The sequence below is a fragment of the Cyprinus carpio genome, chromosome A17 (genome assembly GCF_018340385.1).
Source record: "Cyprinus carpio isolate SPL01 chromosome A17, ASM1834038v1, whole genome shotgun sequence".
NCBI classification, from domain to species: domain Eukaryota; kingdom Metazoa; phylum Chordata; class Actinopteri; order Cypriniformes; family Cyprinidae; genus Cyprinus; species Cyprinus carpio.
Genome location: NC_056588.1, coordinates 4555796 through 4583721, shown reverse-complemented (window position 1 = coordinate 4583721; position 27926 = coordinate 4555796). Strand labels below are relative to the sequence as shown.

The 27926-nt window shown below is 35.5% G+C and overlaps 1 protein-coding gene across 3 annotated transcripts; it reads left to right on the top strand.

Annotated features, from left to right (window-relative positions):
• Positions 1-9: 9 nt before the first annotated feature.
• LOC109102541 (protein TALPID3-like) lies at positions 10-26950 on the top strand. 3 transcript variants are annotated; one of them, XR_006162103.1, is made up of 6 exons: positions 10-931; positions 1071-1195; positions 2307-2343; positions 2723-2798; positions 3526-3702; positions 26561-26950. XR_006162103.1 is itself a non-coding variant. In XM_042773627.1 (5 exons), the coding sequence occupies exons 1-5, from the start codon at positions 772-774 to the stop codon at positions 26562-26564; spliced, it is 402 nt and encodes a 133-aa protein (XP_042629561.1). In that variant the 5' UTR covers positions 15-771; the 3' UTR covers positions 26565-26950. The 3 variants fall into 3 exon arrangements, 2 of the variants coding, with proteins under 2 accessions (XP_042629561.1, XP_042629560.1); XM_042773627.1 differs by lacking the exon at positions 3526-3702 and having other exon boundaries at positions 15-931; XM_042773626.1 differs by lacking the exons at positions 2307-2343; positions 3526-3702 and having other exon boundaries at positions 43-931.
• The last annotated feature ends 976 nt before the right edge of the window (positions 26951-27926 follow it).

The following is a 27926-nucleotide window of genomic DNA, read 5'->3' as shown; positions in this document are numbered from 1 at the left end:
AATAGTTGTAATAATAATAACAATTATTATTATATTTAGTTAAGCAGAAGATAGCACATCATGAAGGGGATTATCTAATAATTATCATCATCATCATCACATTATAAATATTAGAAAATTATATAAAAAATTGTCCATAAAATGTATTATCTGATATAAATTTATATCAATACTAAATGTTTATTGTTGTATTTGTTTTTTTATAAAAAATATTTTTTATGGGGGGGGTCAATTCTTGTGAAGAGTAAAATCTTTGTTGAGCTTATTTTGGAGTAAATATTAGTTTCATATCATGTTCAGACTTGAAACGCTGAATTTTAGTTTTTGAATAAAACCTGTGTTGGGCTTATTTGGAGTCAATATTAGTTTCATATCGTGTTTCAAAAGAGAAATGTCACAGTTTGGATTTTCCAAAACCTGACACTGAAAAAAATGTGTGCAAGTCAGTAATAGTTATTAAGCAGAGATGTTTTGGAAAACACCAGCCTGCATTTTAAATGTTTGCTGTTAAATGTTTAGTGTACTTAGAGCTTCTGCTGTCCAAAAGTGTGTGGACAGTACATGTAAGTTATGAGTCCCGGGCAACAGAACGCCTGTGTTGAATCCAAACCTCTTCCTGTGTTGGCCTGAACCAATATTTACTCTAAGCCAAGATTGCTCTGCTCACAGTAAAAAGAGCTTAAGTATTGCTTAGAGACTAGTGCTGCCAAAGAAAAAACACACACCCCAGCAGCACGGACAAGAGGTCATCCTTGACGAAGCAAGAATGTAATGCTATTTTGCTTCCCTCTCAACTGCAATACAGTCCATATAACAGAGACAAATCAAAGCTGCTCGAAGCATCACGTTCAACCTGCCGAGACCATTGTTGAATGTGTAAACATGTTACAGGCTATCAAACTGCAAGTATACTTCACAAGACTCTGTTGCTGTATGTATGCATATTTTATTGATAGAGTTATGACCAGTATGGTATTTTTACTGTGTTGGTTGTTCTTTGAGTATTTGCAAATCATACTGTACTTTGCACGCTGTTTAAAATATTCCTGTGTTGTATCCATGACAACCAGGTGCAGTGGTTGAAGACAGTGGGCTGTCAGTGAACCTCGGGTCATTGGAGGAACAGAAGGAAGCTGAGGTTTATCATCGTGTTGTGACTGTCTCCTCCCTTCATCCACAGGACACACAAAATCAGGCAAGTTCTCTTACCTGCCCTGCTGTAGACAGAGTCTGAATTAAGAAGACACAGTTACATTTCTGCTTAAATTATAAACAGGAAGCAAACCAAAGAAGATGTGGACACCATATAATAGCTTTTATTACTGTTAACAAACATTTTGTTTGAATACATATTTCGTCACAGAATACAGCTTGAATGTGACCATTAGGATTTGATTAGATTGTGAAAATTTTCCCTTATCTGTGTGGCCTTGGTGACATCAGCAGAAAAGTAATTTCATGAGCTGAGAAAGTTATTGCTTGTCACTGAAAGATTACTATTGACACCACAGACATTTGTTATAAAGTGTTGTTGATTGTCTAATGATTAAAAATGTGATGAAACTCATATTTGGGCTTGGGCAAGTGTGGGCTTGGTAAAAAAAAAAAAAAAAAAAAAATATATATATATATATATATATATATATATATATATATATATATATATATATATATAATATATATATATATATACATACAAATATACATATATATACATATATATTTAAATCAAAAAGTCTTTATGCACATCAAGGCTGCATTTATGTAATCAAAATACAGTGTAAAAAAAAGTAATATTGTGAAATATTATTGCAATGCAAATTAACTATTTTCTCTTTGAATATATTTTAAAATGTAATTTATTCAAAAACTGGGACATAGATTTTTCTGCATTCTTTGATGAATAGAAAGTTCAAAATAACAGCATATGTTTGAGATGGAAACCTTTTGTAAGTCCTTGCTGCGTAAAAGTATTATTATTATTATTATTTTATTTTTTTAAATTTTTTTCAAAAAGAAAAAACATCTTAATAACCCCAGATGTATAAGAAATATATTTTTATATACATGGTATATTGATTAATTGACAGTGACAAAATTCTAAACTATTTATCAAAAAATATGTTTCAATAACATATTTAAAATGAAGAATAAACTTTTAAGAGGGGACTTTTAACTTTCAGACAGACTGAGACCCAGTAGCACTCTACTGTGATTGCTTAAAGGGATAGCTGAACAAAAATGAACATTTTGTCATCATTAAATCATCCATCATTTTTTAAAATATCTTCTTTTGTGTTCAACAGAAGAAAGAAACTCATGCATGTTTGGAACAACTTGAGGGTGAGTAAATGATGACAGAGTTTTCATTTTTGAGTGAACTTATGAACTTATTTAAAAGTTTAAACTTATTAAAGTGGTATTATCTCTGCAGTATTTAGTGATGTCTGCTCAGGCGAAACCTCTGTCCCTACTTTTCTCTTAATCGCAAAAACAAAGCTCTCTCTTTAGTGGTGTGTGGAAACTCCTGAGACCCTCATTAACCCAGAATTCTCTGTCTATAGGTCGCCCATATGTGGGGATTTACCCCCCTGAATGAGGGAGATTGAAACAATGTTCCTGTATAATCCCTCTGCATACAGTGTCCACCCGACACCCCTCTCCTCTGCTATTGTTCTTGCCTCATCTCATCTCCTCTCATTTTTTTTTTTTTTTTGTTTAGAGCTCCCAGATGGCACAGGCGGTCCACAGACCTGCACCAGTCCTGGTGAGGCAGTACCAAGGCAAAGAGGAACCAGGTACAAATACATGTACACACACAGTACCTAATGTTTAGAGTCAAGGGTGGTCTGAAAATGTTTGTTTGCTCCTAAAAGTTGCAAAATAAACATTTAGAAGATATACACATTTAAAATGTGCAGTCTTTCTCTTTTGGTAAAACAAAGAAATATTGAGGACTCATCTTGCACTACACATTTTTTATCCAATCAGATGCTCTCTAAAATTAGATTATTCCTCCTGTAGTGTCATCTGACTCGACTAGTAAGTTGCAAATCATGTTTTATGACTCTGACGTAACTGAAGTGAAAAAATTAAAAAGGAACGTGTCCCACCCAAACTTCCTGTTTTAACAGAAAATGCATAAACACTAAAGGAAAAAGACAGCTGCAACTAGTCAAACTGTTTCCTGGGGTCTTTAAATGGGCTGCTAATCCAGGTGCCTGTTAAATGAGTAAAAGTTAAGGGTTAAGTGGTGGCTAGGGTGTTCTAGGTGGTCACTAGGTGATTGCTGACAGGCCCATAACTCAGGCCTGTGATAATTTCTGATCTTTTTAGTTTTGTATCACAAAGTGTGCAGGAAGACTACAGCTCAACACCTCTTCTGTAAAATTGTGCAGTTTGCTTTGCAACCTCTAGATGGCAGTGTACCTATAGGGCAACACTGTCTGCATTGTCCTTTTTTCTTTGTCAGAGCCTGATTGTCCACTTGTGTCTGATTGTGTGTCCTTGTGTCTGGGGCATCAGGGGTCCAGAAATGCTGGAGTCAGCTTTTAAAACTTCAGTCCGGTGTGAAGGGGCACAATAGAAGACGAATGTGTTTATGACAGCAGCCGCTGAGATGGCATATTCATCATTTAGTTTGAAGGCTGGGCTGAACCAGTAGGACAAGCTTGGATAAATGCCTGCATCCCATAAGTACAGGTTGAGTGTTTGCATGCATACATTTATGCAAAACAAACTGTCATAGTTATGATGCCACAACCATAAACACATAAACATGCAACTCTAAATGGCTCTAGATGCAAGAAACTTTGTCTAACACTATAAGTGAACAGGATCATGACAGAGAGATGAATGTCTGTTGGACTGTATGTGTGCAGAGGCAGGACAGAGCTGCAGATTAGACATAATGAAATCTATGCTGAGAAAGCACTCTCTCTCCCCAGTGCTTTTTATTAAGTCTTACATAAGAGAACATTGTGAACTCCAGTGCAAGTCCTAAACTATTTACCCCAGTTTGCTGACAAAAAACACCTCTGTCTCCACAGCTGCCAATTTTCCCTCTTTTGTAAATTGTTGCTCTTGTTTCCCCGTGGTGAATTTGTATTACATTCTCTCTTACAAAACTATCTATCTATCTATCTATCTATCTATCTATCTATCTATCTATCTATCTATCTATCTATCTATAGTTCTATCTATTGTTCTATCTACCGTTCTATCTATCTGTCGTTCTATCTATCTGTCGTTTTATCTATCTATCTATCTATCTATCTATCTATCTATCTATCTATCTATCTATCTGTCGTTATATCTATCTATCTATCTATCTATCTATCTATCTATCTATCTATCTATCTATCTATCTATCTGTCGTTCTATCTATCTATCTATCTATCTATCTATCTATCTATCTATCTATCTATCTATCTATCGTTCTATCTATCGTTCTATCTATTGTTCTGTCTATCTATCTTAATTTTGAATGATGAGTACTTAAGGCTTGTGCAACCTACAAACTTCTTGGCTTTTCAGTATAACTTTTCAAGTTTTACCAATTTTCCTTCCAGTTCTAATTATAATTAACAAAAATTCCTTTTATAATCACTTATGCATGTGTACAATACGCCCTAATGCTGAGTGACATTCAAGTAAACCTTGAAAATTTGCCTTTTCCGTTTCTTTGGCTTCTGTGTTCTGCATCCCTCCTTCTTCCCTCTGCCATTTCACTCCTTCCTCTATTCATTTCTCATTTCTGTTCCCCTCTCATCTATTAGTTCAAATTTTCTGCTGTGTACTATGTATTTGACATATAGTTTATCCAAGCGCACTGTTTCAGTGCCACCTGTCGCGTGTGATTAGTGTGTGATGAGAGCCAGTGTGTGCTGGCGGGTGAATGGATGTGATTAGTGTTTGAACGTCAGCTCGTTCTGTGTCATTACATTTGCTCCGAGGATTTTCCCTTTTTCTCTGTCAGTGTGTAATTTGACGCACCAGTGAAACAGCAGAAAGACCGGAGGTGCACCTGTGTTTGAGTGCCTGCAGTTAGTTTGCTAATTGCCTGGACATTACGTACGTCCACATGTGCATGCATGCATCTGTTTGAGAACCCTTGTTTGGTGTCCATTTAAAAGGATAGTTCACTTTAAAATAAAAATTCATTTATTTACTCACCCTCAAGCCGCTCAAAACATAGAAGAAGATATTTTGTAAATGTGTTTTTGTCCATATTAGGAAGGCAAATGTGGTTCTATGTTGATTTGGGCACCACTGACTTCCATTATAAGGGCAAAAACGTCTTCAAAATATGTTCTTTTGTGTCCCACAGATGAAAGAAAGTCATTTGCAACAGCATTCATTTTTAGGTCCCTTTAAAGCAGACATTCTGGTGTTGTTGTAGAAATCACTTGCTGTTTTGCTCAACTGCACTGATATTTTGTTCTGGTCATAAAGCTAATTACAATAAACAGCCCTAAACCTTGACAAAAGCCTCTCTGTTAGATCTTTTCTATCACTTTCTCATCAGTGCTCACACAAGCAATCGCTTGTGAGTTTATAAAGGAGGTGACCGCACTGAAAGTCTTTGCTGAATTTCACACTGCAATTCTATACTCTAAGTACATGACATTAAAGCCTTTTAGTCACAGCTTTAGCCAAGATCTACAGATGGGCCAATTGTCTAATAAAAGGCGTAGTGTGGTACTGTACAGCCAGATCGGTTCAGACATGACCTGGGTAGCATCCCCTGGTTATACAGCTGCTCTCTCTGATGACTATCTCTCTATTTGCCAGCTGGAGAATGGCTGCTCTGTTCAAGCATCCCAGTTCAGCTTGTACCCATGACATTGAAGGGAAAAAAAGATTTAAAGATGCTTATATAATGGTGGTTGGTGAAACTCCTTGAGGATATGGCAGATGGAGTTTTCATAATTGGTGTTTATATAATTTGACTTTGCTGCAATTAAATAATAATAATAATAATGAAAATGATCTAAAAAATACAGTTTTACATTTCTGATTAATAAATGAGAGTGAAAACTGGCTGGCACAATGTTAGATCTAAAAAATACAGTTTTACATGTTCTGATTTTCCTTATAAATGAGATTAAGACTGAAATCACTTAACGCTGGCTGGCACAAAAAGTTCAGTAGTTTATTATTAACTTTAATCATTGATTTAATCACATGTTTTACATTAATTATTTTGTATAATTATGGGCATCTGTATACAGTATATGGTGGTGGTTGGTTTCTAGGATGCTTTTTGCATTGTGGTTACTTATTTTGTTTTTTCAAAATCAATTCCTTAGATTTAGATGTATCTTTTTCAAATCTATTTGTTTGCTTTTTTTATGCTCGCTTAATTAGTTAATTTTTCTTTAGAATGAAAATCCATCTTTTTCGAATCTAATGCTCGCTTAAAGTTAATTAGTATGTATAGTAAATCTTAAAATGAAAATCCATCTTTTATGAATGTATACCTTGACTATCATGCTTAGTTATAATGTGTAAGTACACATGTAGGATTTAAAAATATAATTGTTTTGTACTGCATTTTATTTAACAACAACAACAAAAAAAACTTAAATTGTGAAAATACATTGTTTTTGTCCATTTTTGTGATGTGTATTCAAAGAGATGGTGCACAGAAATGGAAAGTTGCACAACCCATAAAAGAATCTCTATCCTGAGGTGAAAGTGGACATCCGTTGAACACTGGGCTCTTGTGTGTGAAATATTGGCCCCTCTTTGGAGCACAGAAAGGGGTTGAGGGCACACATCACACAAACACACACACACACAAACACACACACAAACACACACACACACAAACACACACACACACACACATGCACACACACAGCCTGCCTCTCAAGGGCCATGCAGATAAACTGTTTCCAAGCTGCTCGGCTGTTCTGTTTTTACTGGGATCAAAACATCATTCAAGAAGCCGGTGCTTTCCAGGAGAGCCGTGTTAACCCCAGCTCTGTGTGAGCTCTCTTTCTTCATCCGTCATGTCCAGTTCTTAACATAAATACAGCGACGTGTGGGTAGGCAAAGTATACATGCGCTAAATGAGAATAGCGTACTGTGTTTTTAACTACTATGTGACTTGAATGAATGTGGTGCAGAATTTTGATACTGATTTGAGTTTGTTGTTATGCAAAGCATGCAGGAATAATCATGCTTCGATGAAGTCGCCATGGGCTGGTGTTTATTTTCTCATTTTAATGGGCTTATTCTCATTGGTGTGATTATATAGTCACTTTTGCACTTAAAGCATGCTTAAGTTTTTACTTTGAAGTTGAAATTTCACAAGCACAAAGTAGATGATAGGTTGCCAAGGACTAAGGTCAAGTATAATATAATATACGGTATATTCAGAAAATATTTGACCCCAAAACGCAATTAATAATCACAGAATACTGTGTAATAAGTGTTTATAGATCCTCAATGATGAATTAAACGAATCATTAAAACATTTAGGTCATTGTAAAAAATATACATACATATATATATGTTAAAGAATTGCTCTTCTTTTGAACTTTCTAATCCAAATTAACATTTTAGAATTAGGGCTGGGTGGTATGACGGTATATATCATTACCGCACTATTGTTACAGATTTTGCTATATTGTGTATTCCACGGTATGCAAATATATCTGTGTAACATAGTACTGCTTAAATGTTATATATCTTTGAGTAATAAGGAAACATGCATGAATGAGAAAATAAAGAGTGGGACGGCACTTGGTAGAGTTATTAAGTGCAATAAGCAGTGAAAAAACTCATTGTGGTGCTCGTGCTGATTGTCACACAGCCGAAACGCGTGCACTGAAAGCCCCTCTCTCAACAGCATGCGATTGTGAAAACAGATCTCTTTCGTGTTTTATTGTGCTTTAATGGTCAAATACTCAGTTATGTCATAATGCCCATCGTGTGGAGTATTTAAGTAAACACAGTCAGTTATATGACAAATAAATGTAAAACAGTTGGGTGTAAAAGGGGATGTGTTTCACTAAATTGTGCATTCCTTGCGGTCTGTCTTAAAGGGACAGCAGCCTTATTTACCTGCTGCTCTCTGTCATTATTAAAGGGGTCATATGATGTGATTTAAATTTTTTGTTTCTCTTTGGAGTGTTACAAGCTCTTGGTGCATAAAGAAGATCTGTAAAGTTGCAAAGACCAAAGTCTCAAATCCAAAAAGATATTCTTTATAAAAGTTAAGAGTCAACGCCCTCCTGAAACGGCTCATACTAACATGCCCCCATATCTCTATGTCACTATGTGGGAAGATTTGCATAACTCCACCCAAATGTTCACGCAAAGAAAGAAAAAGACAGTATAAGTCATTATAATCAGTAATTATGTCCCCACTGGATGCAACAAATGGCTAATTTATAATGGGTTTAATTGTTTTTGTCTTGTCGCACCGGGACACACAGCATCACAGTATTTTAAGGGACATAACATTTCCGTCACACGCTTGAGGAATTCAGCCAATCACAACACACTGGATAGCTGGCCAATCAGAGCACACCTCGCTTTTCAGAAAGATGAGCTTTGTCATAATCGACACGTTTCAGACAGGAGTGACATAGAGGAGCAACAGTAATGTACATTATGTGGAAAATAATGTGTTTTTTGAACCTTAATCTGCATAAACACATTGCATTACACCAAATACACCAAATAATGTTCTTTTTTTCTTTTTAGCAACGTCATATGACTCCTTTAATGTTAATCATGTTACAAATACAGTGAAGACTATGCAGTGTTTTATTTATACACTTTATTCAATTTCTGTAATATTTCTTACTACGTATTAAAAAAAACTAACCTACTGTAGCTGAATAAATTAAAAGTTGTTGTGCTTGTAATTTGCTTCTTTTTCTTAATTTTAATAACTAAAATAAAATAGAAATAGCTATATCGAGGCACATATTGTTATCGTGAAATAAAATTTCTCATATCGCCCACCCCTAATTAGAATGATTTTTGAAGGATCATGTGACACTGAAGACTGAAGTAATGTCTACTTTGCCATTGCAGAAATAAATTAGAATAAAAAATTATAAATGTAAAAATATTTTCAAATCAGTTATTTTAAATTGTTTCACAATATTACTGTTTTAACTGCATTTTTCATCAATTGAATGATAGTGTATATTATTCGTTTGCATATAAGGAATTATTTTAATTCTGGAAATGTCATTATTAAATTTGAAGGGTCAGAGAGAGATGACTTTTAAGTGTTGGAAACCTTGACTTATAAAAGTTGAATATATGACTACTTTAATGTGTATTACGTTGTTGGTATGGTCATTTGTATTAGTTTAATTGAATTACAAAGAAGAAATAATGTTATGCCTTTATATATGCCATAGAAAAAGTACATCTTTGGTTTCACTTAAAATCAGCCTGATATTTCTATGATGTACTCTAAAGCTGGTGTTACTCTGTAAATCGTTGCATTGTTAATGTTTTTGTTTCAGTTTGAGCTCGCCGTGTGGCATGATCTCGTGTTTCCTCTTCAAACAGCAGTCTTACGCAAACAAACAGTACACACACTGAGACGCTGTCTCCGCTTTTCACTTCTCATCGAACGGCTCCTCACGGGGAGGCTGCTTTAAACAGAGATGAGAGGAGAGTATTTACCCAATGTCTGCTCACAGGTTTGTGGTGAAAGAACGACAACTTAAGTGTGTTTGTTTAAACAACTTACCCGTTGGCTGATAGACGATAATTTATAATGTATTTGTGTGTGTGTGTGTGTGTGTGTGTGTGTGTGTGTGTGTGTGTGTGTGTGTGTGTGTGTGTGTGTGTGTGTGTGTGTACAGTTTTGCGTCATCACAGGTCCATTATAAGCGGTGTTGTTTGGCCTCGAAACTTTAGAAAAGAAAAAGGCGCCACATGAGATGAGAACTTAATTGACTGAAAAGTTTTAATTATATATAAACATTTGCCATAAATGCTGTGTGTTCATCCGTGGCAGCTGTAAAGAGCTGTCGACAGTTTTGCCGCTTTAAAAAACCTCAGCCACAAACAGGCCTGAAATTGATGCTAGGCTTTTGCAATGTTATTCTATTAAAGCAGGAAGTAAAGGAATAACAATCAACCCCAATGAAAGAATAATAAACCAGCGAGAAAGTTGGATTCTCTCTTTGTCCTTACGTAGACACGCACCAACCCATCCCCCTGCAGTACTTTGAGTAAACTCATGGTCCAAGAGCTCTGGAATAACATGCTACATTAACAAGCCTGAAGAGCTGAGGTGAAGACAGCCAGTCTCAGTTTTGCAGTCACCCAGAACCCCTCAATGCAGAGATGAATGGATAGAACAAGACAGTAAAGACAGGAAAGCTTTTGAATGCTGCCTTCTGCTGCAAATAAGACCCGTCTGGTCCAGATAAGTCATCTCTGTGAACCGTAACGCTCCTGTGTTGATCTCTATGTCTGTGAGAAAAGTTGACTACTGGCCTTGTACTTACAACAACACAGAAAATGGCGGGAGAAACCATCTTGCTCTAAATAAAACAATAGCGGTCTCCAGGCTTATCTGGACTTACTGTGTGTTTTTATTTGCTCTGTATTTGTAGTCACATGACTACTCGACTTCACATTTCCCAGAAAGATACTGACAAAAAGAAGAGAATCTCAGAGTGATGTTTACTGGTTTTTGATATGCTCTTTTCCCTCCAGTTTTATGTAACAAATTTGACCTGAACAGTAAAAGTCAACTCCTCTTTTTATAAATTGCTCTTAAAGATCTCGTTTTATGTTTGTGTGCTGTCATTTAAGAGCAGCTGTACTTTAAAAGGCGTTATTTAAGCACTGAGTTTAAATTGTGTACACTTTGTAGTTTAATAGAAAAGTCATGCAGGATGAGACAAACTGCCAAGAGAAAATGAAATCATTTTAATATGCTGATTTGGTGCTTAAGAAACATTTCCCCCCCCACACACACACACAAAACCTGTGCATCATGGCACCAACTTTTGCACAGGCAAGCACCACTACATTTTCTGCAGAACTTGTAATAGTCTGTAGTTAGCCATCACTTTCGTCAAAAAAAAAAAAGATATAGTATTTAATTTAAAATTTTCATAGTTGGCTTCAGTAAAACTATGGCAAAGTTGTATTTGCATTCAGACTGTTGTCTTGTTCTGGTCTAAACGGTTGGTTTTAACAGCAGGGTGTGGTATGACAGTGTCAAGTGTCTGTGTAAGACGGCTAAGTGATGACTGTAGTCAGTCTGTTTGTCTGTAGTTCCATGCCGAGTTCTTATCTGCAGTTGTTTGACAGTGACTCGCCTAGCCAAGTTCTTGTTTATCGTCATGCTCTATCAAGTTTTCCCATCCCCTGACCTGCAGATGCTGCAGAGCCATTTCACGCCACAGTTACGGCTCGCCACCCTGCAGAGTCACAGCGGCCGTAACACAACCGTCACAGGGTTCAGCGGATAAAGCTCTCAGATCACTTCTGAGCACTTTTATGGCTTCAGTCCTGCTCAGTTACAGGGATTTTGCAGTGGCCTATTAGATGTTGGAGTGGTTCACAGTAAAATTACACTAGTCACAGAGCGTCCATTTGCAAAGAGGGAGTATAGTAACACTTACTTGAAGTTTGAATTTATAATGCATTTGAAACATATTTTTAATGCATTGAAAGTGTAACAGAGCTACAGTGTTTACATACTTATGAAAATCAACTTGCAGATGATTTAGGCCCCGTTTCCACCAAACCGTTTTTTCCCGAGGCTAGCGTATTTTTACAATTGTTTTCAATGAGAGCACCACGTTTTTTAAAACGGCAAGAGCGTGCCGAGCGCTAGGCGTCTTTTTCACGCGAAGACATTTTTTTTCAGAGCCGAGAGTTGAAGAATGTTGTAAAAAGGGTCACTTTTTAGTCAGCTGACCAATCACAGTGGAGGAGGGGCGGGATTAATATTGACTAACTGTCACACCCTCCTGATCTGATACAATGGAGAAGTTAATATTGCTTGTCTCCCGAGTATTTATGTCTTTACCAGATGGAATTGCAGGACTACCATATTATTGTTATAAAAAATAATCTTTTCATTCACGATGTGTCTGTCATATTACTTCAGCGGATATTCCGTATCATAGCAACCGCAGCATCTCAACTAAAAAAACTATTTAAAAAAATATGAATAAATTAATAAATAACAATATATATAATAATTAATAAACATCAATAAAAAATACTGAAATTCGAATTTTCATAGCTGGATCTTTTTCAACAAATTCATTTTATTTGGCTTGACAGTCTTGTTTCAAAGTTTGAAAAGCAAGTTTTGTCAAAACCTTTTAAAAGTCTTGAATGGAAGGATAGATTTGAAATTCAAAGATATTTATATAACTATTATTTTTAAATGAAAGCAAATATTGTCAAAACAAACTTTGAATTTTGACTTGACAAAGTCTTGTTTTAAAGTTTAAAAAAATGGGTGGGTGGATGGATGGATGCTTGATTCTGAACTTCAGAGAAAAGAGCAGACTGTGCGTTTTCTGTAGCAGTGTTGCCAAATTGGCCAGAATGAGTTCTGGACAAATCAGTGACTCACATAGCAATATCTTTCAACCGCACTACTGAGTAACTCTTGGAAAAATGCTTCTAACCTTCAAGATTTCAAGATGTGGAAAACGAATCAAGATTTGTCTTTATTTCATTGCACGCTAAGAGTTTCTTCTTTTGTAGTATGTTTATCAGTGTTCTAAATGCCTGTCAGGGTAACTGTTTGTCACTAGTTAAGAATAAAACCCTCGTCCAGTTGTTCAGTGTAATCTGAGGAAGGCTTGAGAATCTGATGTCAGTCTGTCCAGCTGTACTGACATGTCTGTGTCTCTGAACAGCTGCAGAAGGGCTCTGCACCAGCAGGCATTCCACGCCGCTCACTCAGGCCACACATATCATTTTATTGTGTCTGTTCAGGACCCTGCATATTTGAAGTTCCTTGTCATGCCCCAGTTACAACAGTCCTCTTCCACTGACGCCAACTGGCCAAGTGCGGCCCAGAAATACATGAACAGATCCGGTAAATGGTGTTTATCACTAGCTATAGATGTGTCATATTGCAGACTCTTGTGCTTTCTAGAACAATAGTTTCTGGCAAAATACAGTAGTTTCGTAAGTTATTGTTATACCACATCTGAAATCCTGATTAATTGATATTAATTAATTGAATATTTAATTTGTTCTTTCTTTTTTTCTATATATTTTTTATATATATAAAATGTTTTTGAGTATTATACACTATTGTTCAAAAGATTGGGGTTGGTAAGATTTTGCAACAGAAATATCTTATTTGTGGCAAGGCTGCATTTATTTTAACAAAAATACAGATGTGTAATTCATTTCTGTGATGACAAAGCTGATTTTTTTTTCATGTCATTTGCTGCTCAATAAATATTTATTTTTATCAATAGTGTGTCACTTAATAATTATGTGGAAGTTGTGTGGAACATTACACATGTTTTAAGGATTTGATGAACAGCATTTATTTGAAAATGAAATCTTTTGTAACTTTAAATGTCTTTTTAATGTCTTGTGCTTCTTTGCTAAATAAAAAATAAATACAATTAATTGCTTAAATATTTCTTATAGGCCCCACACCTTTGAACGGTTGTGTATATAATTATTTTTTTTATATTATGTAGCGGTATATATTTATTTTTTAATATTAATATTTGAAATTTTTATACTCTTTTGTAATTGAATGTAATTTTCCAATTTTTGCCCATCTTTCACATCATTTACCAAACCCTGTTGCAGATTATCTGTTTATCTGACCAACTGCAGATGAGGCAGTGTTTGGGAAACCTGTTCAAACTCGTTCATTATTTTTGGAATTGCTTTTGTTACTAACACCAGCTTTTAGGCATTGTCATAAACTCTATGTTGTATACATTTTGTTCAAAAATCAATCAAAATAAAAACATTGAAATTTTCGTTGACAGGCTAGAAACTCTCACTCTTTCTTTGCTTTGGGAGATGTTGCAGCAGGCGCATCGTGCAGCCCGTCTCATCCTGTCAAGTGTGAGATCAGGTCTAGAGATAAGGTTCCCCTCACAGATGGATGAGTGGAGATGAGAGGGATAGACTTTTGAAAACAAACCGGGTTTGAGTGCGGCTGTGCGCTCCAATAGTCATCACCTCTTCACCCCGGACTCCTCATCTGCCAGACAGAGTGAAGAGGGGGGGCTCATCCCTGGAGCAGGGCCGCTTTGATCAGCCGAGCCAGGCAGAGGCGCTAAGCCACACGGCAGAAGGCCCCATCTCTGCTTTCACAGGTGGAAGAGCAGGCTTTCATGGGAGCGCTCCCGTGACAGTGCGCTGAGGTTTTGTGGGGTTACAGCCTGGGTTTGTGTTTGATGTTGGGCTGAGTGGAAGCTACAGCCGTCCTGTCTGAGCAGATGGACAAATGTGTGTCCTCCTGTATGACGCACGCCACTTTACAGGAAACTACAGGGTTCTAAGTAATCCTGCTGTTGGAGGATGCAAAGATGAATAGTATTTTGAATGTGGTCTAGTTGGAGAAAACTGTTTGTGGTGGACAATTCTGGCTCTGAAGTCTAATTGGAGTTTGCTCTGAAAAATATATGATGTACACAAACCTGTGACATCAACTGCATTCTGTTTAATACGCAGTTTAAAAACATCCAATTATAATTAAATGGACCAAAATTTACTTTTTTAATAAATTTTTTTTTATTTAATTTATTTTTAATAAAAATTTTTATTACTTTTATTTAAATGGACCAAAAGTGACTGTAGACCTGAATAACTTTCTATTCATCAAAAACAAATACATTACGCTGCACAAATGTTTTCAACATTGATAATAGTAAGAAATATTTCTTGAACACTAAATCACCATATTAAAATGATTTCTGAACGATCATGTGAAAATTCAGCTTTGTCATCACAGGAATAAGTTACATTTTAAAATATATTCAAATAGAAAACAGTTATTTTAATTTGTTGAAATAATTCACAATATTATTGTTTTTACTGTATGTTTAATCAAGTAAATGCAGCCTTGGTGAGCATAAGAGATTTCTTTTAAAAATAATGAAAAAAATTACCAACCCCAAACTTTTGAAACTATTTAAAAATATTATAAATAAAATATAATTGTATAGTAAATAAATAAAACAGTTAATAATAAATATTCAATAAATGAATTAATTTGGATTTTAGAAATAGTTCAACAATTATTGATGAAAGTGTATTTTGCTACATTGCCATGGTATATACACTATATTAAAAAATGTCACATATATGTAAAAAAGTATTATAGTATATTGTAGCACATGTAATATATCATGTATTTATATGTATATATGTAATATTTGATTTGTTTATAATTTTTGTATTTATATTAGATTTTAGTTAGTATTTGAAAAGAAAACATTAATTGTAGAGGTAAAGAATATATTTAAAAGCAATAAGACATTTTTCTTCACACTGCTTTGTGTTTCATGCTGTAATCCATGAATTGTTTGCCGGTTTGTTACTTTTATTTTATGCTGGTGTATTCAATTGTTTCACCACTTTGACAAGGCTCAGTGTTTCATTTCATAGGTGAGTGTTTGCGGCGAGAGCCAGACAGTCATGAGTCTCTCTCCCACTCATCTGTTTCCTATCAGACCTGCTCTCACTGCCAACCTGTCAAACTCACCCTCTCTCTCTTCCTCTCCTTCTTCCATCTCTCCTCTCTTCCCTGCGGGTGTACTGGAATGGACCCCAGTGTCCTATCAGAATCCTGGCTCACACTTAATTCCCTATGACCAGCCCAGCATCTTGCATCTATCAGTGCTGTCACATGAGCCTGCTGCTCCAACACAGATCTCAGGATCGCATTCAAATGCTGCCACCAAACAATATCTCTGCTCACTCTTAACCTTCACCAGCCATAAGGTTTCTCTCTTAAAAGGATGTCCCATTATGCATTGCAACAGAACCATGTGTGCTTTTGCCTTTCCGTCACTCCTCCTCATTCCAGATAATTTTGGCTCTATAGAGAGATGCTGTCCTGTTCACAGATGACTCAGAGTCCAGGCTGCTCGCCCACAGGCGCACCCGGGCACCCCTCAGAGACTGCTGAGGCCCCCACATACCTGCGATACGCTCAGCAGGCCTTCAACAGAGAAGCGTTCCAGACTGAAATGGCTTGATTGGAGCTGACGGCTTACTTTTCAAAGGCATGCCTGTTAATGACCAGATCTGAAGGTGTGCTAAGCCAATATAACGCTTTGCTGGTTAGACAGATAGTAAGTAGTTTTCAGGTAAAATTTCATGTGATCTCGTCAAGTCTGCATGAGAACACAGATCTAACGAACAGCTGGCAGACACATCAAGAGAGTGTGTGGATGATCAAAAATCATTTTAAAGGAGCTTTATGGGATTTCTCTTATTTTTGCTCTAAATTATGTTTATCTGACTCAGTGCAAGCCATGAGAGAGTTTCTAAATGCTCCTTTGAGATATTTAAAGAGATCATATGAGAAGTTTCATTTTACGTGATCTTATAAAAAGTATGAGTTTGATGCACCATGAAAAAAAGTGGCTTTAGAAAATTCTATTCAAAAACAATGCAAAAATTGCCCAATTGAAAATTACACTGGGAAAAAAATGGTGTAGGATTTACTGAAAAAAAATATAACTCGGAAAAAGTCATAATGTATTACAGCTATTTGCAAAGAAAACTATATTGGATCATACAGCAAACTCATTTCATGCGTTCACTTTGACTTAAAGGCACAGACGCAAAAATGCCTGCTCAATTTGGTTAAGGAAGAGGTGTGAATATGGTCATGAAAAACTAAATTTAACTGTAGAAAATACTTAATTAAATATATACATAAACTTTTTTTCTGGGTAATTTTTTCCACTAAATCCTACACCAAATGGAAAATTTTTGCTGCTTGGTTTAAAAAAATAATAATAATAAGATATATATATACACACACATATATTTAATTTAGAAGTAACTTTGTTTTCATTGGTGCATCAAACTTATACTTTTTACAAGATCCTGTAAAATTTAATTTCTGAATAAATGTCTAAATTATATTCTAAAATGAAACTAAATTTAACTTATGGTTTAAATAACAATATAATGACTGTTTTTAATTAAGGCAATATAGCACATACCACCATGAAATCTATAAAAACTTAATAATTAATTGACCGTTTTTGGTGCAAAAAAAAAAAAAAGTATTTGATTAGCATACATGGACCTTAATGTGCGGGGGGGGGGGTGTTCTGACCCTTTTTAACCTGTGTGCTGAGTTATATTGCCTGTGTGTTTGTGGAAATAGGACTGTAGTTAAGAACATTTTAAGAATAACTCATGGTGAGAAATAAAGCTTACCACCAAGCATAATTCTTCATTACACATCAAATTACTATCATTATACTATTTAAACATACTATTATACCATTACAGCCACTTAGCTAAATGATGAAATCATTTTTAGTTCAATTTATAAAGGCAGTTTGTTGCATATTTTCTTTAGCCAATTGTAGTATTGTCGGAGTTGTGTAAAAATAGGGCTTAATGTAGTATTCTAGACGTAACCATTGATGGGCTGAGTGAAAAAAAAAAAAAAAACGTCTGTTGTTTTCTTTTGTGTTAAAGGAAAGCTCATTAAATCAGAGTTTGGCGAGAGAAAGGCCAGCCTGGCTGAGCTCTTTCGGAAGCAGAGATGATTTCTCAATTATTTTACCTTTCTGTTTGACCTGCTTTGAAACTGGTTCATACGAGGTCTTTTTTTTCATCTCAGCCATTTTTGAGGCTTGGTCTCTGAAGGTCCCTGGGATTCTCTTGGGAGAAATAACCTACTTATCTAAAAATAACCATCAGTCCAAAGGAGTGTCCACGTCAGTTCACTGTCTATGGCTTTATTCAGGCATGCTTTTGAAAGATGGCTCCTGTGAAATGCATCTTTGCTGGATGGAAAAGTTGTGTTAATATATTATAATGCAGTGTTGCCAGAAAACTGACTCACAGAAATCCCTATCTAGCCAAGTTTAGTTGTCCTGCTGTGGTGAGAGAGTATTTGAGAAGATTCATGTTGCTGTTCTTTAACCCCTCCAGTAACGCTGGGCTAATGTAATCGATACAGCAGATGGTGGCAAATATTAGATTAAACCTTCTATCATTAAGCAGAATGTAATGCAGTCAGATTACAAGTTCGGGTAAATTGTGCGAAAACATATCAAGGTCATATTTCTCCCTAAAATCAAAATAACGAATTATATTTCGCCACTTTTATTAAACATCAACAAATATTTTCACAATCAACCCAAAACAAAAGGTGGTGGCAGTATTACATTAAACCTCCTAAATACGCTTCTGCAAAATATAAGAGTCAGATTTTATTTTTTAATTTATTTTTTTACCTGTTCATGTGAATCTCATGAAATATTTTCACATTTCACCCAAAATTGAAAAGGAAAAAAGTAATAAAAATAAGATGTGTAAAATAGTTTTGTCGTTTTTATTTAATTTATTTATTTTAGTTTTATTTCTGTTACTTTTAGTGATTCTCATTACTGTGAATTTATTTTTTCTTATTTATATTTCATGTTTTGATTTTTTTATCACAGTAATGCAATTTTTTTTTTACAGGATGGTATTGAGAGCTTAAGACAACACAAAATAATAATTTTCCCATTGCACCCATTAGAAACTTCTTAATTAACCTGACACATTTTCAACAATAATCATTGTATTTTTAGGATTTTGTTTGTTTTGGGGAAAAATACGACCCAGTTGCTACTGAAAAGGTTTCATGAAATTCACCCCTAGGCCGACGTGACATTTAAAGGATTTTGATGACCTACAGTGGTCTTAAACACTGGCCTTGTCTTTGTGATGTTCTGATACAGTGTCCAGTGCTTTTAAAGAAGCCTTGGAGGGAAAACGGGGGAGGTTTCTCAGAATGAGGACGGATAAGATCTTTCTCTGTTCTCTTTCACTCTCTCTCTCTCTATCTGCGGCCCTGAGCAGTGGCCTTGCTGACCCTATCTCCTCTCGGCTCCTTGACCCCTGTGTGTGAGGTTACGGCCAGGCTTCTCCACATGGGAGTCCTGCCTGCTGTCTAAGCCCAGCTCTGTGCTCCAGCCTCTCCAGCAGATACAGAAGAAAGGAGCATTGAGTGGCCCTCCCATCACTCCCCCAAGCCCCCTCCATGGATAGATCAAGAGAGGGGGATGAAAGCTCCTCTGGCCGCATGCAAATCCCCCCAAACTCAACCAAACCCTGCTGCTAGAACTCTTTATCAAGAGATCTGCCAAGAGGACCCCAGTTTTCAACTGTACCCAAAGCCCCTCCCAATCCAGGCCGTAGTTCCCTCTCCGGGGTTTGGGGTGGGGTCACGTGGACGCCTATCCAAAGGTCGTAACCTCTTGACTCTCAATTAGCACTCTCTGTATTCAACGCTGCTCTTGTTTCTGAGGTCGGGACTGATGGAAAAGTGGAGATGGGTGGTGGGCGGCACTTTGCAACACAATGCTTCAATCGGCGGCCCATGCGGCTTTCCTGAGCGGTGCTGTAAACAAGCTCAAAGAAAAGGATTAGTTAAGAGCCATTGAAGGCTTTGATTGACTTAATCTGTCTTTAGGGGATAGGAAGTTTGATGGGGTTTTAAATGCTCCGAGGACGACCCCATCTCCACCTGGCCTCATGAACGGAGGTTGGCAGCTCAGCGGGGATATGTCAGGAGGTCTCCACCTGTGGAAAAAATCCCTATAAATCAAATTCGACCAGACATTTATCCCAAGGATCAACCCTTTGGCTATATTCCACAGAAATGAGGCAGGGAAGAGAGTATAATTAATTTATGGACCATTCGTCTGGCTTTGACACAATGATTCATGTGTGTGCGTTTGATGAAAGAAAACATAGCCGACTCTTTAAACACGCACACTTTTGTTAGCCTTGTATGATATTTATCTTGTTTTAAACCTGCATACCCTCAAATGATTGATCTCGGCTCTTTTTAGAGCATGGGAACGATACTGTGATGTCACTCTAAGAAATCGCATAAAGCTGAAGGAATGTTAAGTGCTGTTAACACTGTAGCACTGTAGTCAGCGCTTCCTTTACAGTAAAGAACATCATCTGTCTCATTTGGTTCAAGCCCAGTCGGGTCATGAACAGCCTCATCTTTGTGTTTATTCTTTGTTGTTTCCCGTCATTAATCTTGGATTTCCAGATTCAGTTCAAGTTCAATTAGAAATCAATTCAGTTGGAAATATATTAGTTAAAAAAGTCAATTTATTTGGACTTATCACATGATCTTTCAGAAACTGTTCCAATATATATACTGTTCTAATTCATATATATATAATTTTGTGAAGGACAAGGACCTATCAACACTGATTCAATGAAAGGAAAACAATCTAAAAACAGACACATAAACCAAAATCCAATAATAACAAAAAGATAGTTTTTGCTGTATCTTTTTGCTTTCCAAAAAGGACCAGTTTAAAAGTGTCATTTGTTCTTTTAATGCTAGTTCCGCTCTGTTTTGATTAAAAAGAAAGAAACCATTTAGAAGTTATTTGTTTGTGTTATGCTGTTCTGTCATTTTCATGGTTTAACAAAGTTGTGATTTTGATTCACAAGATCATTGTGTTCCTCACCTGAGGATAAAAAACATTTCACAAAGCATTTTCCTAAAATAACCCCATGCACAGTCCTCTTGTTTTATGCTTTCCAGTGCAGTCCTGTAAGTTTGGGTTTTAAAGCTGAGGAGACTTTCAGATCACACGTTTTTTAGAGACAACAAGAAAGGTAGTGTAAATAGTTTGGTATGTCTTGATTGCTTTCATATGTGTCATTGTAATTTGCTTCATTTTATCACATTGCCTCTTATTTAAATTCTTTTCTTGTTGTTATTGTTGAGTTATTCACACAGTACAGCACAGAAACCTTTCCAGAGGCTTTGTAAAACATTGCCAAACAGCTTCATTCTTGACACTCCCAAAGCTCTAAGCAGCCAGATGAGAGCGGAGATAGGAAAAGAGAAAAGAAAAGTAGATGTAAGAGGTCAGGAGAGGGGGGAGTTTGACTTATCTGTCCATCCTGAGAGCTTCAAATGGGGGTGAGAATGCTGTTAAGTGTTTGCAGGTGTCTTCTTAGAGGAGGTTTGAAACTGTGTTTAATACATTCAGACATTGAACATACTGTACACCCATGAGTCATTTTTTCCCAATGCTCCATTCCTGCAGAATGACTGTGTCAGATTTTTGCCTCTTTTATGACCTCTATCTTTCTGTTTTGTTCTTCTCTGGATCTCTGGTTGAAGGATTTGGTTTTCTGCAGCACCTGGCTACTTTCACCATCTCTGAAGCTCATACAGTAGTTCTTCTCTTTCAGCTGAGTTGTGATATTTTAAAGCAGCGCTGACCAAGAAGGTTTGACCTTACCACCTGATCCTCTGCAAAAACAGATACCAATCTCTACTCTGTGAGTTCTGGCTCTGCTTTGAGATTTAAAGGGAAAGTTCACCCAAAAATGAATGTTCTGTCGTCATTTACTCACCTTCATGTCGTTTCAAACCTGCATGACTGCATGTTTTTTTTCTTGATAAAGATGCCCAGTTTGTAAAAGGCTTGTCATCTTTTTCCTGTCATTAATATGTGAGGAGTAAGTAGAACCTGGAAGAGACTGTTTGTGCCAACAAGATACTGGCATACTGAGATGTCTTATGCAAGTATAGAAATGTGGTGAAATTAGGGTGTTTGTCTTTTGAAAGGAAATGCTGCCCTTAATGGATCTATAGTATCGGATCTTTGTCAAGCCAAAGAGAAAGATTTTGGATCTAAACTATTTTGTGTCTCCTGGTTTCATCCTTCACTAATGTAATATTTAGAAGGATTTTTTGTAATCTTTTAAGATGTGTTGTGTGTAGAACAAGATGAACACGTGAAAACGTAAACGTAATAGTTCACTCAAAAATGAAAATTCACTCATTTCACCTTTCAGTGAACAGTTCTTAAAATAACTGTTATTCTCAATGTAAACTAAATGTTCTTCATGGAACTGTAGAACATTTATTTTCACCCCACATTAACCTTGAATTTTCACCTTTCATTTATGGGTGAACTTTTCCTTTAAAAACTTCTCTTTTTTTAATCATGTCCCCATATGACCCTTGAACACCCGGCTCCTAGAAATATTTCAAAAAGACATCCCAGTGACCAACAGCACTGTTCAGAATGACAATTATCCCATTGTTGCGATAGTTTGATTTTTGTTCCAATCCTAAATTCTCCAAGGATATGCAAACATTTTTGGCAAATGTATTTTTTTGTTATGCTTGGTTTCAAACCATTTTAAACTCCCAACCGCAGAGTACAATTATGTAAATATCATCCATTTTATGCTAGAAGCCATTTTTATCTTGTATGTTGTATGTTTAAAGAAAGTTGTTGTTTGTGAAGATTTGTACTGATATCTTTTCAACAAAATTCCAACAATCTGAGACTTTCCCAATATGCTGATGTCTCTGTAGTTTTCTAGACTTTCTTTGAGGGCTTATTTAAAAAAAAAAAAAGAAAAAAAAAGTAGGTGTTCATTGAATACTGTTTACTGATTCATGACATCCACTATCGCACTCACTTGGGTCTGAATAGCTCTGGGCGGCTTACATGTACTTCAACTTAAAATAAGTTTTTCTTTCTGTTGGCGGACAAACTCCCACTCACTTTTCATCTATCTATTCCTCTGTTTTCATTCATTCCCTTTCACTGCCTTCATTTGCTCTCTCTCCCTCCACCCTGAGGTGTTGTAGTCAGTCTGTAGTGTTTGTAGGCCACAGGGTTTTCCAACAAGAATCTGTGCCAAACCTGGCCCATCTGCTCCACAGAGGCCGTGTTCACTGCAGACGGCCATAAAGACACAATACAGCAAGCAAACATGCCTCGAAGGTCTTTTACCTTTGAATATTTGTGTGAAATAACATTACTTATTCAGTCCTCTTTCTCGTTACAGTACAAGATGAAGGTCATCACATCAAATGTGAATGAGTTTCAGCTACTTAAAGGGACAGTTCACTGTCATCATTTACTCATGTTTTTCTAAACTTGTGAACACGAAAGATGTTTATATCAAAATGTCCAAGCTGCTTTTTGGCATACAATGAAAGTGAATGGTGGCCATGTCTGTTAAGCAAGGTTATCTGTAAATAGCAACTTAAATTTTAGCACAAAGCTATTGTATGGCTTCAGAAGAATTGAATACAATATTCTTTTGTAGTGCTTTTTTCACATCTTGGTTGCAACATGAACATTCTTTAAAACTTCTTATTTTGTGTTTAATGAAAAAAGAAAAAAAACTCATACAGGTTTGGAACAACATGAGGGTGAGTAAATGAGGACACAGTATACATTTTTGGGTGAACAAACCCTTTAATCTCTCCATGTATCATCTGATAATTAAAGGAGTGTATTCCTCCACGGAACACCAACTTTGAATTTTTTGGTTCATACAGAAAAATGGAAAAACTAAATATTGACCAGTTTTTACTATTTTTTTGTTTGCCAGATTGAATGGAATAAAGGAATGATCAGATGATACAGGGACCATATTGCCATATTTCTAGCTAGGCATTTGCTTGTTGGCTTTTTATTGTCTTGTTCAGGTTATTTTGCTAGTGCTGGCAATAAAGAAAAGACAATTCACAGTCCAAATTATGACGAGTCCATATTTTCCATGTGGAAGCGCATGACCACATGGTGTTGTTATTATAGTTGATCCATATCAAAAGTTTAGATCTGTAGGGGTTTTTATATTCATGTTATAATTCGGGCGTTGGGTGTGAAGTGGCTTTTATTAATCTGTTAAACAAATCTGATTGTGTCAGTTTGCTTTGAACACACTCCAGTAAAACCTTGTGCAGCCTGAGTCTGTCCGAGCCAATGAAGCTCAATATGTGTTGGAGGGAAATTATGGGAGAGGTTCATGTAAAAAAAAATCTCTTTAGGTCTCCTAGTAAATATTCTGCAGTTCAAATTGATGTCTTGTGGATCAAAGCATACTGGAAGGTATTTTTTAAGGAGACATTCCATGGAAAACATCACATTCCTAGTTTTTTTTTTTCTTTTTCTTTTTTTTTTTACTACGTAGATGTACTTCAACATGCTCCATCCACAATATTTATATATTATATATTCGCTTGATTGTGCCATCCCAAAGAAGCACAAAGTCACTTTTACGGACTTTTAAATTAAATGTTCCCTCCTGGTGGAATGACCTGCCCAACTCAATCCGAGCAGCTGAGTCCTTAGCCATCTTTAAGAATCGGCTTAAAACACATCTCTTCCATCTTTATTTGACCCTCTAACTTTTTCACTCACTATTCTAATTCTATAAAAAAAATTAAATAAATTAACTACCTCTTTAATCTTTTTGTATTCTATCTATTTTCTTTTCATTTATTATACAATTATAAAAGACCTCTAACAATAGCTTGCTCTATTCTTTTTCTATTCTATCTGTTTTCTTTTTATTTATTATATTATTTAAAAGTCCTTGCTACGTATACTGTGTTTAGGCTATACTGAGACTTGTTATAGCACTTATATATCATTGCTCTTTTGTTGTTTTTGATTGCTTCCATTGTTCTCATTTGTAAGTCGCTTTGGATAAAAGCGTCTGCTAAATGACTAAATGTAAATGTAAATGTAAATATATACTAAGCTATAAAAACGGCCTTCCAGAAATCCAGTCATAACAACAAAAAGATTATTATATGATGAACCACATGAAAAATTGTAAGTATTTTATGTATGTTTGTATGTAGGATGTGTTTGTGTGTCATAAAAATGTATTTAAAAATATGTATATATATATAAATATATATATTATTTTTCAACCTCTTGTCTGTATTCAAAAATATATATTTGAAAAAAATATATTTGGTATGTAGAGAATTAAAAAAAAAATTAAAATACAATGATTTATTAAAGATAAAATTATAATATAATTTAAATATGAATATAATAATATTAATATATAATATATATTGTTTAAAATAACACATTTTATGATACACAAACACACACATATATATGCTACTAAAACGTCTGTCTTCTCATTCTCATTCTTGCCAGATAATTGTGAAAATGTTAAACAAGAGAATGTGAAAGTAGTCTTATTAGGAAACTTAATTTTAAATAATTACTAATATATTAATATAGTCCATATATAATATATTAACATATTTGTTTTAAAGGTACAGCAGTGCAAGAAAGCTTGACTAACAATGTAAGGAACTCTGTAGTTGTGTAGAGCATATCCCCTTATGCCTTGCTGAGGTTGATTTTCCTCAACAGTGACAATTCTCAAACAGCTTGAGAAAGCACACAGGAAAGAGCATCTTCCTCTTTTGTATGTGTGTGTGAGTCTGAATCGTAGCTCCCTACTGATCTCCATCAGTGTGTGCCCTGTGGTCCCGCGAGGGTCTCTGCTCACTCACACTTCCTCTCCTACACGCCCCATTGATCTGGGTAAATGCCCTCCCAGCCTCTGCTTGCTGCCTGCAGAGGAAATGACTGATGAATGTTTGTTTGTGTAAGTGTGTGTGTGTGTGTGTTTGTGTGTTTGTGTGTGTAAGTGAGTCACCACCAGGCCAGTGTAACCGTTATAAAAGACATCCTAATAAGCAGCTGATGTCAGTGTGTTCTGATGATGGGTTCACGGTCCCATTCAAAGCTCTCATTATTTGGGCTTAATAGGACTTAATTGCATTGAAATGTCAATTTTTAGCAAATGTAGCATTTGGAATGTGTTCTTTCCTAAATATGACTTATACTTACCAAAGAACTTAAGATGCAAGTATAATTTTTAATAGATATATAAATTGTATAAATTAATTTATATATACACAGTATATATATATATATATATATATATATATATATATATATATATATATATATATATATATATATATATATTATATATATATATATATATTATAGGGCTGTCAAATGATTAAATCACGATTAATCACATCCAAAATAAAAGTTTTGTTTACATAATATATGTGTGTATACTGTGTATATTTATTATGTAATATAAATACACACACATGCATGTATATATTTAAGAAGAATATGTTATGTTTATATATTAAATATATTTATATATAATATAAAATATAAAAAATATAAATATATAAATGTATATACATGTAAATATTTTCTAAATATATAATTTATGTGTGTGTATTTATATACATATTAAATATACCCTGTACACATACATATATTATGTAAACAAAACTTTTATTTTGGATGTGATTAATCGTGATTAATCATTTGACAGCCCTAATATATATATATATATATATATTATATATATATATATACTCATTTCTTTACCAAAAAAAAAGACCTTAAACTTAGTGACCCCAAAAAAGTTATATAATTGTTATCTTGTTTATATGATGTTTTTTGCATTGTTATAAGCTTGTTTTTTCACCTGCCACTATTTAAATTTTGACTCTGTTTTCCCACAGGTGAAGACATTTTTCTGCACACAGAAGGAGGAGGAAGTGATGTCAGAGTGATGTCAGTAAGGCTGCCCTCTGTCAAACAAGATCAGGAGTCTGTCAGCCTCAGCTCTGTTGAAGGAGATACAGAGTCTTCTGCTAATGATGTGTTTTAACAGTGATGACCCTGTGAAACCTCTAGCAGGAAACTGCTAAGTGCCTGAAAGGAAGGAGATGTTCTCAGCCTTAAATTATTCACATCACAGAAACTCGTTTTTGGATGACAGTCAGTGCAAGAGATATAATGAACTCTCTCTAATGTCTCTTGCATTGCTGTTAAATAAATCCATATGTGCTGTTGTTTGCTGTGCGACTGTAATAGTACATTTTTAAACAAATAAATTGTAAACAAATGTGTATCTTTCTTTGTTTTTGCACTTTCCCACAATTTTAACCTTTTTAATAGAATTTTTCATCATTTGTCATTTGTCGGGTTCTTTCTGTCCAAGCGGGGCTGTTCTCTGTCATGGTAATGGCAGCGCAGTGCATTACTTCATGAGAGAGGGTTTTCACATAATTAGTCTCAGACTGCTGTTTCTCCCATTACAGGGGGAGATAGAGAGAGATAGCCGCTATCAGATGCTGCTTTGCAGTGTCCTGCACTGATGATGCCTGTCTAATAAGCATCCTGTTTCCTTTTCAGCACTCAAGACATGATAAAGTCCAAGTCTCGCAGAACCAGACTTCTATCGCCATAAAGTCTGGTCCATTTAACAGCTCATTCTGGCCTAGAGTCACCCACAGTTTTGGTTAACAATAGGCAAATATTCAGTTAAATGACTAGTTAATTCGAATAAAAAAATATTAAAAAAGGGACAGAGATTACAATCCGAAACTAATAAGCACTGATTATTTCAAAGCCACAACTCTGAAAACAAAACACAAATCCACACAGCAGCTTGTATTAATGCAAAAATATGGTCTGTTTGAGCTGTAAAGTTGTCTGAATCATCATTTCTAGGCAGGTAAATTGCTGGTTATGACTTGCAGACTTTGCTCCATGCACACTGTGTCTTTCTGGTTTATTTGTGTATTGTGTGAAAGTTACAGGGTTTATCAGCTTTTCATGATCCTGAGTTGAAAATATGGATATGCTGTTTGCACAGACAAGGTTCGTAAGCCATTTTATTATTATTATTCGGGTTCTGTACCCCATAGACAACCATTGAAAGTACTGTAATTATTTTGTTTTTACCAATGCAGAGACCAGAGTTATTTTCTATGATAATCATCAGTGACTCAGATGTATTCCATGTAGCAGCCTAGAACCTTGTAAACGTCATTTTGTTTCCCAACAGTTCAATAAAATCCTGTAAAATTGCATAAAACCAGC